The sequence below is a fragment of the Grampus griseus genome (assembly GCF_964374135.1).
Source record: "Grampus griseus genome assembly, chromosome: 4".
NCBI classification, from domain to species: Eukaryota; Metazoa; Chordata; class Mammalia; order Artiodactyla; family Delphinidae; genus Grampus; species Grampus griseus.
The window spans coordinates 138,580,066-138,597,275 of NC_138997.1; the positions used below are offsets into that span (position 1 = coordinate 138,580,066).

At 38.6% G+C, this 17,210-nt stretch overlaps 1 protein-coding gene across 1 annotated transcript in view; it reads right to left on the reverse strand.

The window, feature by feature from the left end:
* Nucleotides 1–10,020: 10,020 nt before the first annotated feature.
* The window catches only part of SLC7A11 (solute carrier family 7 member 11), a gene marked incomplete at both ends in the record, with an annotated part of 86,371 nt that continues 79,181 nt past the window's right edge, over nucleotides 10,021–17,210 (reverse strand). Inside the window, one exon of the mRNA XM_082653193.1 lies at nucleotides 10,021–10,088. Within this exon, the coding sequence (XP_082509319.1) occupies nucleotides 10,021–10,088 (68 nt within the window). The remainder of the gene's footprint in view (nucleotides 10,089–17,210) is intronic.

Genomic DNA, 17,210 nt, shown 5'->3' on the forward strand with positions numbered 1-17,210 from the left:
AATTACTATGACAAAAGTAAGATTAGTTTCTCTTATTTTTAAGAGAAGTTAGAATAAGAGGAAAATAACTGGTTTGCTCGTACCTTTCTTAGGGTTATACTCATTTATACTTATTAATTTAGTTTATTACAGCTAGAGGGGATTTCAATTTTTATAGTAATTTAACCTGAATTAACACCTTTGAAATCCTGTTTCATATCTCTTTTCAGAGATTAATAAATCTTCAAAGCTAAAAACTTAAAGGGTATGGAATCCTAATTCTATTTTTATTTCTAAATTCTTTCAAACATCAAACATTTTAAGATCATAGTTTTTAGTCAACGTCTGCTGGTGACCAGGTGTTCTTAGGCTTAATACTATAAAAACAATAAAATCGCTATGAAGACCTGACCTTCTAAGTCAGATTCCTAGAAAGTCTGCACATATAATTTTTAGGGCATGTGGAAGCAAAAGCAACAGTACAGTTATCCATGACCTGCCCACCCATCCCAGGATACATCATCATCTCAAATTTTTATAAATTAGACACAGCCTAAAAATTACAGTAGAAAATTATTAGATGTAGTTCAGCTGCAAAAAGTCATTGTGAAGCTAAACCAGCATGTTTAAGAGCCTAATGAAAGTTTTAAAAAATTATTAGCCATTATGTATTATCTAATTTTTCCTATACATTTTCGTTACACTTCCAGTCATATTCATTAATTTTAAAATAAGTATATCTACATATCACATGGTTTGTATTTCTTTTCAAAAGTGTTTAAATTTAACAGGTGCAGAAGTTACGTTTCCTTTTTTATTGATTTCCCAAAGTATGTCATCAGGAAAAAGTGCTACTTAACCTCCTGTGTCTACTTCAAAGAGAAGTTTGGTCATCAGAAATATAGATTTTCTTCTGCTCTCCATTTCAGACCATTATTTGTTTTCAAGTTAGTATTGTGAAAGAAGATACCTTATCAATAACATAGGAGCCCAAATGCATTTTCATGGGAAGAGATCATAGTAGGTCATTTGCTCATTTCCTCTATTCAAGACCCACCTACCAACATGAACTGGGGATGCAGGAGTGGGGAGAAAGAGGGAACGAACAGGAGAGGAGACAGTCTGAAACTCTCCAGTTTCCTTATATTCTGAAGGTAAGACATTTCACAGAATTTCACAGAAGCTAACAGATTGCTTAAATTTAAAGGTACTGTAAACTACTTCGGAAAAAAGTTTATCATGAAACCTAATGAATAAAAGTCATTTGTTCATTTCTTGAATGTATGAATCTAAAGCACTGAGCACCTACTACACTTTAGTCAGTAAAAGACAACTAAAAATTGGCAAATCCAGGCAGAGAAAGGAATCGAGCATATCGATTACAATGGTGTACAGCGAGTTCTACAAAAGAAGCGCACCCCAGAAGATGGAGATGGTCAGGGTTCAGGTCCCGAACCAGCTTGGGGAAAGTTTTTGGAAGAAGTGACTTTTGAATCTCAAACTTGAATGTTGGGTAGAAGTACGCTACGCTGGGTATAGGAGATAGGAATGGTAGAAGAAAATATAATTCCTGTAGGAATCTGCACTATGTCAAATGAAATGATGGCATATTTTCCTTGTTAGACTACTAGAAAGACATTTAATATTGTGGCAGAGAATATGGAAGTGGTCACTTGTACCTGGAGAAAGAAACGTGGCAGATTATGGAAAGCCCAGTGTGCTGTACAGAAGTATGGATATTACCCACCCAGAAAAAAATATTAATAATTACTAGATGTGAAATCATAGAGGGTTTTTTTAAACATGTACAAATCTCTTTTCTTAAAATAAATTTATTTCACTTACTTATTTTTGGCTGCGTTGGGTCTTCGTTGCTGCGCGCGCTTTCTCTAGTTGCGGCGAGCAGGGGCTGCTCTTCATTGCAGTGCAGGGTCTTCGCATTGTGGTGGCTTCTCTTGTTGTGGAGCACGGGCTCTAGGGTGCACGGGCTCAGTAGTTGTGGCGCACGGGCTTAGTTGCTCCACGGCATGTGGGATCTTCCCGGACCAGGGCTCGAACCCATGTCCCCTGCATTGGCAGGCGGATTCTCAACCACTGCGCCACCAGGGAAGTCCCCATAGAGGGTTTTTACTATATTTGTGTTTCAGAAAGAACATTCTGGGGAAACATGTGAAGGCTGAATTATAGTGAGACAAGAAACGAGACTTTTGTTAAGAGGTGGGAAATAAGAAGACCGAATTAGGACAGGTGAAAAAAGAAAAGAGAAGTTGCTAGATATTTCAGAGCAGAGGACAGATGGATGTAGGCCATGAGGAAGAAGAATGTCTACAGTGTTTGCTAAATCCGCCACCACTTTCAGTTTTTCGTACAGGAAATCGTTGTGACGTGGGATACTTCAACAAATTCACATAATGAGTGACAGATAAATCCAATCATTAAAACCAAAGCCTTCAATTTAATGGAATGGACACTGCTAAAAAAAAGAACACAAAACAAACACAAAACAACCAAAAACACAACATGGTTTTTATTAGGTAAACTATCAAATGTTTATTTAACTTCCATGTCAAATGTTTTCTACTAAAAATATGTACAAAAATATATATACAAAGGTTGAAGCAACTAGAAGCATGACAGGTATACGTATACATAAATACAATTGAAATTAAATTCAATGCAACATTGAGTGACGTCATATTGCACCAAAATCTATTCCATACAAAAACACAAGAGTTTCCATCAGATGAAATCACACTTATTTCATAGCATCTTACCACTCACACAAATAGCCCGTAAACACCATCTGGCAGTGTGATGGCTGTACCAGAACCCTCCCTGGAGGGAAATCATTAAGCTGTAGAAAAACCCATTTTATGTCACATATCACATGCTGGTATAGGCATCAGTGCCACAGAACCCTAAGAAACAGCACAGTCCACAGATGAAAGTCCCTTGGCACCATTTATATTTTCATAGTTAATTATCTTAGTACTTCTAAGATGGTTGGAATGTAGATACAGAAAAGAAATGTTGCTCTTTAAGAATTTAGCAATAGAAGATATTGTGCAAAATTTGTATAAAATAGCACAATCCCATTTACTGAGTTGCATTATCACGATGCTAAGATGAAGAGACCCCACCACAGATGAGGACCATGTAGGATGTCAGGCCTCCCTCTCCCTCAGCTGAACTTCTTGTTCCTGTATTTTAGAGCAGCCCCGCAAGCGCACCCGCCCCGACTCACAATGAATGGTCCAAGGTCATGATGAACCCATTCCAGATCCAAGTTAATGGATATAGCTGGTCTATAAATGACAATCTAAGCACAGATCAAAGAGACAGCTGCCAGAACAGCCCTTCAGGATAACCGGACTGCTTTCCCACTGGGTAAATTGATTGCATTGGCACATGTTATTGAAGCTTATCATAGACTGTGAAAAGCACTGAAATACATTCATATATAGTACCTAGTAATATGTTAATGAACATTACAATACATATGGATTTTTCTGCCCCTTGATAGTTGAAAAAGAAATTATTGCTACCAGGTCAAATTTTAGCACAGAGCTCGCTAAACCCATGTTAATAAAGTCAATACAGATATACAGACAATAAAACAACGTGAAAGATTCATCCTGAGATGAATTCTGAGTCAATAACTGAAAACCATGTCTACCAGTACATCACTACCATCTAATCTGCTCTCTGATAAGTAAAAACCAAGCTCTCTGAAACCCAGAGTCAAATCTTTGTCAGAAAATTAGGACAAATTAAGTTCTCGAAGCATTCAGTACAAGAAGCCATTTGTCTTGCCTCTCTGTGACTTGCACTTATTATAAAACTGCAGGTAGTCAACATTTAGCATCAGTGAAACAATTCTATCAATACACGTTTGTTCACCAGTTTGGCGTCAAGAGAAGACACTGCATTACATGGTAATAAGCAATTTTTGTTTGTTTTTTTTTTAAAACACATCTGATGCTTATGTTCGCAAAGTTCCCCAAATGCTGAAAGGTACCCCTGAAAATTCATTACTATTGTGCTGCAATCCATCTACAAAAAGACAGAAATTTGGGGCAAATGTCTGTGTCCACAGTAAGCAAGAGTAAGGTGATATGCCACTCTCTGAACACAGATGGATACTGTCAAAAGATGAACCCTGTTTTCAAGATACTAAGTATCAACAGTTAAGTTCTAGATTTAAAGCAGTAGTAACAACATTCACAAGGAAAAACCAAAAGGAAAAAATTTCTCCAAAAAGAGGATCAAAATAATCCCAGACTTAAAAAAAAGAAAAAAAAAAAAAAAAGAATCCCAGACTACTTAAAATCTTTGCAGGGGTCTTGTGTGCTAACCATAGTTATATGTACTGTTTTTGCTTCCAGAGCAATTTAAAAGTGCCCCGTGGTAGTGTCTGAAGTAATTAGCATACACAGTAGTTTAACGTAGATCGTTTCTATTCTGTTATAAGCGTACGCTCATTTGAAATAATCTGTGTTTTACTTCTCTGAAGTATTTTTACTTTATATTCCATTAGTCAGTAAGTGGAAATTTGGAATGAAGGAGAAATGCTAGGGAAAAAAATAATTCAGACATGCTTTAAAATAAGACAGCTCAAACCTCAAACCAGGGAACCACATTGCATCGCCTCCTGGTGCGCTATGAATGTGCTTCAGAGCGTGCACAGAAGAATATTAATCAGTAGGAATAAGTGGGCTCTAACTTCACAATCCTCAGTTCAGTCAGGCCAATCACAACCCAACCGGTTATACAGCTGTAACAACCAAAGGCCTAATCTGTCTTCCCACAAGACGCTGTACAAAATACCCTGCTGTACAAAGTACTCAAAATACAGTCACTGCTGCAAAAGAGATAACTGTGCATGTCTTTTTTTTTTTTTTTTCCTCTCCAGTTTTCAACATGGCCTTTAGAGGCTTCCACAAGAGGTAATAAGGATTCGGGAGGCAAGTCTTCTAACCAAGAAATTAATTCATTTGAAAGTCATACTTTTAAAAATAAAATCAGTAGTGTACATGTTGAGGGAAAAAAGTATGCTCACTTTCAAAACAGTGCGTCCATCTGTACGGCTGCTAGACACCTAAATGCTCCACAGTTTCTTGAGAGATTATCTATAAAACTGTTAAGGCACTTATTGATACTATAAAGGTACCCTTGATCCAAGTAGCCAAAATGCACACGTGTAACAGATAACTGTCTGGAGACTGTAACCATCCTCCACTGACATTTTAAAGCCAACGGTAACAGAGAGAAGGGGGCAGGGACACACACAAGGGCATAACCGGAGTGGTAGTTTCAGGCTAAGAATATCAAGTAATTGTATAAAATGAAGACTCACTCCTATCTTGAAAAATATCATGTCAAAAAAATAAAACATACAGGGAACCATGTGATGAACTCGAAGGAAACAGAGAACCGGTTCAGAAAGATCAAGTTATTATCCTGACGAGATTGTAGGGACGGGCAATTATCTCACAACATATGGAAAACTGGTGAACTTTCTGTGAGACCATGATGTATGCCTCTGTGAATTTGTTATCAGACCTAAAAATAGACCAAGCATTTATTTTTAGACTCCAACTGATTTGAAAAATGCGACAAAAAGAAGGACTAACTCCCAAAACTGGCTATTTAAATATCTTTTTAAGTACAGTACTAATAATACCTAGAGGTTACACTTTTAGGTATTATATATATTGAGATAAATTAAAAATACCGTTTATGGGAAAATTAACCTAAAATACATTTATAGGTAATAATTCTTTTACCTATATATATAAATAATGTAAACAGAAGCTGCTAAGATGACTCTATCTACTCTAATTTATATCCACCATGAGCTTCTTGTCAGTCACACAACGCCATGCTTTAATTCCTGACTTCGAATGGTTACGGAAAATGTAGCTCTGTAAACATTATCAGCACCAACATACAGCATATCACGTAGGGTGAAATGAAACAAGGTTTTATTTAACTAAAATCAAATTTCTTGACTCCTCTGCATTCAAATTTCAAATCTCTCTCTATTTCTTTCCAAACTAAGAAAAAGAGATACAATTAAAATCCCATTCATTGTTCTTCTATCATTCAGAATTGACACATAAAATATGTCCAAAGTGAAACTCTCTCCTTATATACCACATATAATATGTACTATGAGAAAGCCACTTAGTTATATAGAGATATTTCAATTAACTCACAACTTTACTACTTAAAAATATATCCTACAAATACCCCACGCTTATTTCTAATAGATAAAGTAATGGGAGTACTTTGACCTTTCTCACAGGGACAGATGCAGATTTTTTTAGGGCCAGAAGTATATATAATTTTGCTAACGTTCAAGAAACGTAATACAAAATTCCTAATGAAAAATTAGGTACAGGACCTAGGAAAGGGCATGTCTAAGTAAGGGGCACTGAAGCTTACATTTCATTAGCTTTTAGGGGATTCACAAGGGCATAATCAAAGTCCCTGTGTACAGCAGACAGTTAATTTTTAATATTTCTCTGATTATATTGCATAATAAGTTAGATCAAAATATCGTTCCCTCCAATCACATACTAACTTTCATTTCCTGCTACTCTGACCTTTAGTTTTCCATCTTTTCATAACCCACTCCTCAATTATAAGAAATCAGCTATAGGTCAAAGATGCTCCCTTTCTCAGTTAGCATTACATTCATCTCAAATAGAGATAATAAGTTTCCTGAAGACTGATTCAGTTCAACATAGAATTCTATTGAGTTATGTAATTATACTCATGTTAACCATCTGATGATATATCAAATAGCAACTGGGGAAACAACTGTACCAGACACATAAAACAATGTAGAAACTTGTTTCAACTTGCATATCTTAGTGTTAGAGAAACTGCCGTGAATTGGAAATGTAATTTAATAATCTGTCCTATTTTTGTGCCAGCAGAGGCAGGGGAGATACGGTATAAGCACGTATGCAAACGTGTGCATACACACATCTAACGTTTATGTTTGGCGCTGGAGTCAGCCATCTTTTCTAGGGCAAATCTTTAATCTCCTAAAGAAAGATAAGAAGAGGGTCTACTCCTAGCTGACCAAGACACCAGTTGTAATAGTCAGTTTTCTTCATTCAATCTTAGAAAAATCTCAGAAAACTAGTCTAATATTTTTAAAAAGGGATCAAAAACGTTTACTGAAATATTCATAATTATTAAGGAGAATCACTCCATTTCTCCTAGCAAATTGTTTTAGCTTTGGAGGTCTTTACTAGATCTACTAAATTCATATTTAAATACTTGAGAATCTATGTACCAAAAAAGCAGAACATTTGAAAATAGTATATTAGCCGTCGTAAACTATATTGGCTACTTTTACTTTTTTGTGTTACAATAAACTGATAAAATGTATTTAAACATTTGAATATGCACACTGGTACAAATGTATCACATCTAACAGTTCGATATATGAGAAAAATATATATGAGAAAAAATTTTCCTAAATATATGAGAAAAAATTACTTAGCATAAAAATATATACATATAAAAGTGTGTAAGAGAGTTTTCAAACTAGAATCTGCTTGACATAATACCATTCCAAATAAATGGTACGACTATTGAATGGATGATTACAGAAGCCCTGTATCTTGTCGTGATGTATCCTAAGGATAAGTAGAAATACAACTTAATCCTCATCGCTTTAAAAAAAAATTACTGGGCTTCCCTGGTGGCGCAGTGGTTGAGAGTCTGCCTGCCGACGCAGGGGACACGGGTTCGCGCCCCGGTCCGGGAAGATCCCACATGCCGTGGAGCGGCTGGGCCCGTGAGCCACGGCCGCTGAGCCTGCGCGTCCGGAGCCTGTGCTCCGCAACGGGAGAGGCCGCAACAGTGAGAGGCCCACGTACCGCAAAAAAAAAAAAAAAAAATTACTGACTGACTTTCTGTCAGGTTAAAATGGTATTACAATGGCATTAGCAATTTAACAATGCAAAAATAATTTTTTAAAATGATGAAAATAATAATGAATATGTAATCTAGTTAGCTTGTATAATGACATATTTAAAGAGAAATTAGAACTAAAACTAAAATAACTAAAATCAGGAGACCTATCTCCCACTTTTGATATAAGCACATTACCTCAGGAATTAATCAGTAACTATACAAACTTCTCCATGAGACTTTACCATTTTTTTTTCATTAGAGGAAAAAAACAATTCCAGGAGAGTTTGCTGGTTTAGATTACATGGGCCTAGACTGTAAACAAGAATATAAAGGAAATCTGTTTCCACCGATAGCAACAATTTAGTGGGGACAGATGTAGACAAATGGATATAAGCTGTACAGACTACAGATCAAATTCTGAAAATCCATGGTAAGAGAAAAAGGAAGGAATTTTTATAAATTCACTTAAAGACCCAAACACTACGTTTGGCTGACAAAATTTCAATCTCAGACAGATATTAAATTGAAATTTAATTGAATGAAATTTAATTAACTGAATTAAATTTTGAAATTGAAATTAACGAATTGAAAATTAATTAATTGAAATTGCCTCAAATTATCATCATTTCTACTTTGATCAACTGTCTATGAACTCTATATATCTGCTCTTAATGATTTGAATCAGTGTAATTCTTCCAAAAATTCTTCTTTTCAAATGGACAAAAATTACAGAATGAAAAAATTCTGGCCATGACTATTTACTCTGAGGCTTAAGTAAATAATGGTTAACAAATTTCATCATTATATTATTCTTATTTGAAAATTCCACAGTATTTTCTAAACCCAGCATAGTAAATATCTGTCTGAATATATACATTTCATGTACAGTTTCTTTCAGTGAATTTATCAGTTATCTCTTTTACTTTGTCTGGAAATTACTGATAAAGCCTAGAGAGAGAAATGGAAACATTCTTAGAAACATCAGTTGTAAATCTTATTTAGCAGTGACATTTCTTCCTTAATTTTTATGTAAATATATGTCTTTTCCTAATTGATCTGGACAGTTTTGTCCAAAGAGATATTTTAACAATATAAAATGTATAAAGAAAACGTAAAACTGTCAAAATTCATCATCATGTAAAAACAGCTATGAGATTTTTAAAAAATGTTCAGAAACACTAACAACGTATGTAGAACTATAGAGTTGGGCATAGTATTTTGGGCATTTTCTTTCTTGGTGATTTCCGTCTCCTGTTGATATTGTAACTTGAAGATTTAAAAATGCACATATTTAGATGTATTTATCAAAGAGTAAATTATTAGTGAAACACATGATCATGCTTAAGAGGATTTAATACCAAACTGACTTTTGTTTTGCTCTAAGACAGGCGTTACATCCTTTCCTGATCAATTAGGCTGCCATGAAAACAAATGGCACGTAACTACGGAGCTTCCTGATAATGAGTGAAAAAAATCCTAACATAATAAATTCTCAAGCATTTTTTTTACTTAAACATAATTCCTGGATTTGCCTCATAAACAATAGCCCCTAGAAACTCTTCTTTAATGTATTCATCACAATTAGGCATACCCCTAAGCTTTTTTTCTTTTTCAAAATGCTCTGGGTATAATCCATTAAAACATGTATGATATCTAAGTTGATATCTGTGGGAAGCAATGCAATGCCAATGTAAAATAAATTTCTTTCTTTCCTCTGTCCATAATGATGACATACACTTTTTTGTTTTCCCCAGAAGAGTAGAAAACAATTTTCACAGTACAGTTATCTATAGTATATAAAAATTGTTTTTACAAAACCCATATTAAAGAAAACATCTCAGTTTTCAGTCTGAAGGTTCTTAGCCATAAGATATGTTATAGAGAAAGACCACTAAAGTAATTTCCATTCTGTAGTCGTTTTTCCTAACCTCAACAGGTAGGTATCAGGGACTCAATGATCATGTGAACTTATGGTATAATTGCATATCAGCGTTCTATAACCACATGGAGTAATAACTAAATTTCTTAGAAGATCCATTTTTTGTTTCAGCCCTTTGGGCAGAAACAAAGCCAAGGATGAATTGCCAAGACTTCAAATGCATTAATTTATAATTTATGACAATCTTCTTCTGGTACGACTTCCAGTATTATCTGTAATGTTCTGGTTGTAATGTCTACAAAGAAATAAAGAAGAGAAATTTAAAATGCACAGAAATCAGAAATGCATAAAAACAGCAAAATGCAAATTATTGGGGATTGAATATTGAAAACTCACAACCGCCTATCTCATAGAGCACTTTCAAGAATTACTTATTTCATTAGAATCCTATCATGCTCAATTAATTTATTAGTCACCTCTGTAACTTCCCATGATGGCGTCTCAGCAAGAATACATTAATACTGGGGCTTCCCTGGTGGTGCAGTGGTTAAGAATCCGCCTGCTAATGCAGGGGACACGCGTTCGAGCCCTGGTCCGAGAAGATCCCACATGCTGCGAAGCAACTAAGCCTGTGTGCCACAACTACTGAGCCTGCCCTCTAGAGCCCACGAGCCACAGCTACTGAGCCCACGCACTACAACTACTAAAGCCTGCGTGCCTAGAGCCCGCGCTCTGCAACAAGAGAAGCCACAGCAATGAGAAGCCCGCGCACCGCAACGAAGAGCAGCCCCCGCTCACCACAGCTAGAGAAAGCCTGCATGCAACAACGAAGACTCAATGCAGCCAAAAATAAAAATAAAAAAATAAAATTTATTAAAAAAAATACATTAGTATTTTGCGTTCAAATAGGGACTTTTATTCCCGAACCAGGAGGCTGAAAATATTTTGAGACAATAGGACCAAGATATAAATAAATGTTCAAAAATATACTTCATATCGAGTCTAAATTGGTTTGTTGTTTTTGCACCTATGAGAGTACATCCAACTCCTCAGCAAAATCAGAAGAATCAGAATATAATTTCCAGTCTCAAACTTGCAGTGTATTATTGAGCAAAACATTTTATCTCCTAGGGCCTCATTTGCCTCCTCTATAGAATGGGGGGGACTTGGGAGTGATGTCAGCAAGACGGAGGGCCGGGAGGTCCCCCACCCCCCAAAACAAGCAAACAGAAAAGAAAACCAAGAACAATAAACAGTTACAGATGGAAGAAAACAGCTCAGGGAAAGCTCTAGACAACAAAGAAGCAGCAGCAAAAAACCTGGCAGAGCTCAAAAATCAAGGATGGCCACGGACAAAAGCAAAGGAAGCATTTTGTCCCCATCACTCCATCCCCCAGTCGGGAGCTGCTGGGCACCAGGAGGAATCCTCTCAGGAAGGTCGCCGCATGGGGAGAAGGAGAGCAGAAGGACCACAGCCAGCCTCGCCCACTGTGGATGTCTGCAGCTTTGGGTACAAGAGTCTCTCAGTCTTCAGTGACGCTGATCCTAGCTGGTGGAGCAGCCTCTAGTACCCCCCTCTTCTGGATCTACTCCCAGAGGCTGGAGGTGTTGCTGAGGTGAGACCTGCCCTCAGGGGTCCCAGTTGTTGCTGTGCCCGCCTCTCACACATTGGGCACCACAGCACATCTCCACAGAGGACACCAGAGCTGCCATGGCTCTTTGCCCACCCCAGCCCCAGGTTGGGGCCTTGCTCCACCATTACCAAGGCAATCTCCCTGACCTGAGCCGTGCCTCCTGGGTCCCAAGTCGTGCTTTGGCTGCCCGAATTCGCTGTTGCCCTGTGCCTCACTCCCCTGCCCCAGCCCAGGTCAAGACTTTGAAGTGTCATTGCTGAGATGAGTTCTTACTGCCTCCCAGGTCCCAGGTCCTGGCTCTGACTCATCATTGCTAAGGGCAATGCCACTATCCTGAGTCCCACCCCCATGGCAGGTCTGGTCAAGCCTGAGACCCTCCATTGCTGGGACTGGGCTGCCTCTACCCTGAGCTCCGTCTCCATCCCAGCTTGAGGTTCTTGAGCCATCTTTGCCAGCGGTGCTACCACTGCCCTGAGCCCCGCCCCTCAGATTTCAGGTCAGGACTCTGACCCACGGAGGCTGGGACCAGGCTACCACCGCCCTGAACTTCACCCCCCATCCCAGGTTGCGGCTCTGAACTGTCATTGCCAAGGGCTTGCTGCCACTACCCTGTGCCCAGTTCCCTGAGTCCCAACACACAGCTTTAACAACTACCGGAGTCGTACTATTGCTATCCTGTGAGCGCTCCCAGCGGGCGGTGGGTGGGGTGGGGGCAGAGGTCAGACTTTGACCTACCATTCCCCGGCTGGGCTACCACTGCACTCTGCCTTTTCTGCCCAAGCCACCACCGCACCTTGTCATCCCAGGGCCCCCGTCGCTGCCATATTCCCTTTCACCAGCACAAGTCACAGTAGTGAGCCCTTGAGACCCCAGTACCAGTTCCATAGGATATCTGCACATGTCCATGCCCTAGACACCTGTGTCACAGCCACAGCAAGTGTGCCTGTGCTCCAGGACCCTGGCACTGTGGTAGTTCCATGAGTGCCTGATCCCCGGACCTCAGTTCCAATGCTGCTCTGAGGACTCTGGGTGTCAGCACATCAGACCAGGCACCAGGAGGGGTGTCCTCACACAGAGGCTCCTTCCAAGAGCAAAAAAGTAGAGGAGCGCAGGAAGATGTCAGCAGCCTTAGCCTCTGAAGATACCAATAGCCCTACCTGCCACCTATAGGTCCTCTGCAGCTTTAGCCATATAAGAACCCCACAGTCTGGCCAATTTCAGCCTCAACCAGTGGAGTGGCACAGAGACTACATCGCTGTGCCTTCTCGGGAACCAAAGACACTGCATCCCAGTCAGCAGGTGCTCTAACAGCCACCTCCAGGTGAAAGTCTTTCCCTACTGAAGCCAGTCTGAAAAGACTGGAAGAGGTGACATCATTCTCAAATGCACAGATATCAACACAAACCCATCAGAAACATGAAAAAGCAAGGAAACATGACCTCACCAAAGGAATGCAATACCACTCCATTACCTGCCCCTAAGGAAATAAAGATCTGTGACTGATCTGAGAAAGAATTCAACATAATGATTGGAAGGAAGCTGAGTGATATGTGAGAGAACACAGACAGATCAATGAACTCTGGAATAGTATATGAACAAAATGAGAAATTCAACAAAGAAATAGGACCCGTTAAAAAAAAATCAGAAAATTTGGAGAAGAATACAATGAATGAAATGAAAAATGTAATCGCTTTGACGAGTAGGCTCAATCAGGCACAAGAAAGAATCCTGGAGCTTCAAGACAGACCTCTTGATATTTTCCACTCAGAGGAGAATAAAGAAATTAGAATAAAAAAGAAGAAAGCCTGCATGAACTGTGAAACATGATCAAAAGAAAAATTATCCATATTATGGGAGTCCCAGAAGGAGAAGAGAAGGAGAAAGAGACATAAAACTTATTTAAAAATATAATGACTGAAAACTTTCAAATCTGGGGAGAGATACAGCCATCAAGGTACAAGAAGCTCAAAGATCTCCAAACCGATTCAACCCAAAGAGGTCTTCACTGAGACATTCACTTCACTGAGACATTATAGTCAAGCTCTCAAAAATCAAAGACAAAAAGGGAATCTTGAAAGCAGCAAGACATAAAAGAATCATCACATATGAGGGAATCTTGATGAGGCTATCGGCAAACGTCTCAGCAGAAATCTTACAGACCAGGAGAGAATGGGATGATATATTCAAAACGCTCAGAGGAAAAAAACTACCACCAAGAATACTTCACCCAGAAAAGCTGTCATATGGAAATGAAGGAGAGAGAAAGACTTTCCCAGGTCGACAACAGCTAAAGGAATGTGTAGTCGTTAGACCTGCCCTGCAAGAAATGCTAAAAGGAGTTCTTTAAGCTGAAACCAAAATATGCTAATCAGTAGCATGAAAAGATATGAAAGTATGAAGAAGAGGGAACACTTCCAAACTCATTTTATGAGGCCAGCATTACCCTGATACTAAGTCCAGACAAAGACACTCTAAGAAAAGAATATTACTGACCAATATCCCTGATGAATACAGATGCAAAAATTCTCAACAAAATTTTAGCCACCCAAATTCAACAACACGTTAAACGGATCACTCACCATGATCAAGTGGGTTTTATCTCTGGAACGCAAGGATGCATTCAACATAGTACTAAGCCAGAGCAATTAGGCAGAAAAATAAGTAAAATGTATCCATATCAAAAAGGAAGGGCTTCTCTGGTGGCGCAGTGGTAGAGAGTCTGCCTGCCGATGCAGGGGACACGGGTTCGCGCCCCGGTCTGGGAAGACCCCACATGCCGCGGAGCGGCTGGGCCCGTGAGCCATGGCCGCTGAGCCTGCGCGTCCGGAGCCTGTGCTCCGCAACGGGAGAGGCCACAGCAGTGAGAGGCCCGCGTACCGCAAAAAAAGAAAAAAAAAAGGAAGAAGTAAAATGATCTCTGTTCACAGATGACATGATCTTATATAGAAAATCCCAAAGACCCCTAAAAAACTGTTAGAAATAATAAAAAAATTCAGTAAAATTGCAGGATACAAAATTGACACACAGAAATCAGTTGTATTACTATATATTAACAATGAATTATCTGAAAAAGAAATTAGAAAGCAATCTCATTGACAATAGCATCAAACAAATTAAAATACCTAGGAATAAATTTAACCAAGGAGGTGAAAGACCTGTACACTAAAAGCGATAAGACTTTAAGGAAAGAAACTGAAGAAGACACAAACAATGGAAAGATACCCCATGTTCCTAGACTGAAAGAAGTAATATTGTGAAAATGTTCATATGACCCAAAGTGATCTACAGATTCAATGCAATGCTGATCACAATTCCACTGACATTTTTCACAGAAATAGAAACAAACTATTCTAAAATTTATTTAGAGCCACAAAGTAATCCTAAGAGAAAAGGACAGAGCTGGAGGTACTGTAATACCTGATTTCAAGCTATATTATAAAGTTATAGCAATCAAAACATTATGGGGACTTCCCTGGTGGTCCAGTGGTAAAGAATCGACCTTACGATGCAGGGGACGTGGGTTCGATCTCTGGTCAGGGAACTAAGATCCCACATGCAGTGGGGCAACTAAGCCCACACCCCCCCAACTACTGAGCTCGCGCGCCTCAAGGAGAGAGCCCGAGTGCTGCAAACTACAGAGCCCACGTGCTCTGGAGTCTGCACACCACAACTAGAGAAGAGAAAACCTGTACGCCACAACTAGAGAGAAGCCTGTGCCTAACAATGAAGAGACTGCGTGCCGCAACTAAGACCCAATGCAGCCAAAAATAAATAAATAAATCTTAAAAAAAAAACAGTATGGTATTATCATAAAAACAGGCATACAGATCAGTGGAACAGAATGGAGAGCACACAGAGGTAAACTCCCACATATATGGTCAACTAATTTTTGACAAGGGTGCCAAGAACACACCATAGAGAAAGGACAGTTTCCTCCATAAATGGTATTTGGGACAACTAGATATCCATATGCAAAAGAATGAAACTGAACCCCTACCTCATGCCAATCACGAAAATTAACTTGAAACGGATCAAAGATTTAAATGCAAGATCTGAAACTATAAAACTCCTAGAAGAAAACATAGGGGAAAAGATCCTTGATATTGCTCTAGGCAATGATTTCTTGGATAAGCCACCAGAAGCACAGGCAACAAAAAACTAAAATAAATAAGTGTAATTGCATTAAACTAAGGAGCTTCTGCATAGCAAAGGTAACAATCAATAAAATGAAAAGACAACCTACAGAATGGGAGAAAACATTTGCAAACTATACATCTGATAAGGGACTACTCTCCAAAATATAAAAAGAACTCACAACTCGATAGCAAAAAAGAAAATAATCCAATTTAAAAATTGGCAAAGGACCTGAATAGATATTTTTCCAAAGAAGGTATACAACTGGCCAAGAGGTATTATGCAAAGGTGTTCAACATCACTAATCGTCATGGAAATGAAAATCAAAATCACAATATCACCTTCACCTTAGCAAAAGGATGGCTTTTATCAAAAAGACAAGAGATAACAAATGGTGAGGATATAGAGGAAAAGGAACCCTTATACACTGTTAACGGGAATGTAAATCAGTATAGCCAGTGTGCAAAACAGTATGGCGGTTCCTGAAAAAATTGAAAATTGAACTATGGTAGGTATGATCCAGCAATTCTGCTCCTGGGTATGTACTCAAAGGAATTCAAATCAGTATCTCAAAGGGATGTCTGTACACCCATGTTCACTGCAGCATTATTCACAGTAGCCAAGATAAAGAAATAACTTAAGTGTCCATCAACAGATGAATGGATAAAGAAGATGTGGTATATATATCACAACTGGAATATTATTCAGCCATGAGAAAAAAGGAAATCCTGCATTTGCAACAACATGGGTGGACTTGTAAGACATATGCTAAGTGACATAAGTTAGACAGATAAAGACAATACTGTATGATGTCACTTATATGTGGAATCTTAAAAAACTGAACTTGTGAAAGCAGAGAGTGCTTACCATGGGCTGGAGGGGTGGGGAAATTAAAGAGATGTTGTTTAAGGGTACAAACGTACAACTAGTAAATATATAAGTTCTGGAGATTATTGTCAACAATACTGTATTATAAAAGTTGTCAAGAGACTATAACTTAACTGTTCTCAACAACAACAAATGATAAAAGATGTTTACCATGATAAAGACATTGTCAAGGTGCTAGCTAATGCTACTGTGTTTTATCTAATGCAATATATAAATATATCAAAATCAACACTTCCTACACCTTAAACTTCCACGATGTTATAGGTCCGTTTTTTCTTAATTTAAAAATTAATTAATAAATAAAGAAGAATGAGGGTCTTGGACTAGATCAGTGGTTCTCAAGGTATAATCCCCACGCCAGCAACATTAGAATCATCTGAGATATCAGAAATACAACTTTGAAACCTCATCCTAGACCTACTGAATCAGAAACTGAAGGTAGAGCCCATAAATCTGTGATTCTGATAGACACTAAAGTGCAGGGGTCACTGGGCTAGCTGATTTCTACAGTCATTTTATCTCGACAGTCTTAGAACCCTGTGACTCCACTTTCCTGAGATATTAGCTCTTGTCCACCTCTTATCTCTGTAATTGGTCTCCACAAAACCTCTTCGAACTGTTACTGGTCCTGAAGCCCCTGGTGCCTATTGTCTTGATGGTTTTCAGAGCCACATCATCTCTCATCCAGACAGGCCATCTTTCTCCTCTTCTATGATTTGTCACCTGTAAGAGTCCCTTCCCAGCAATATTTAATGCCACTA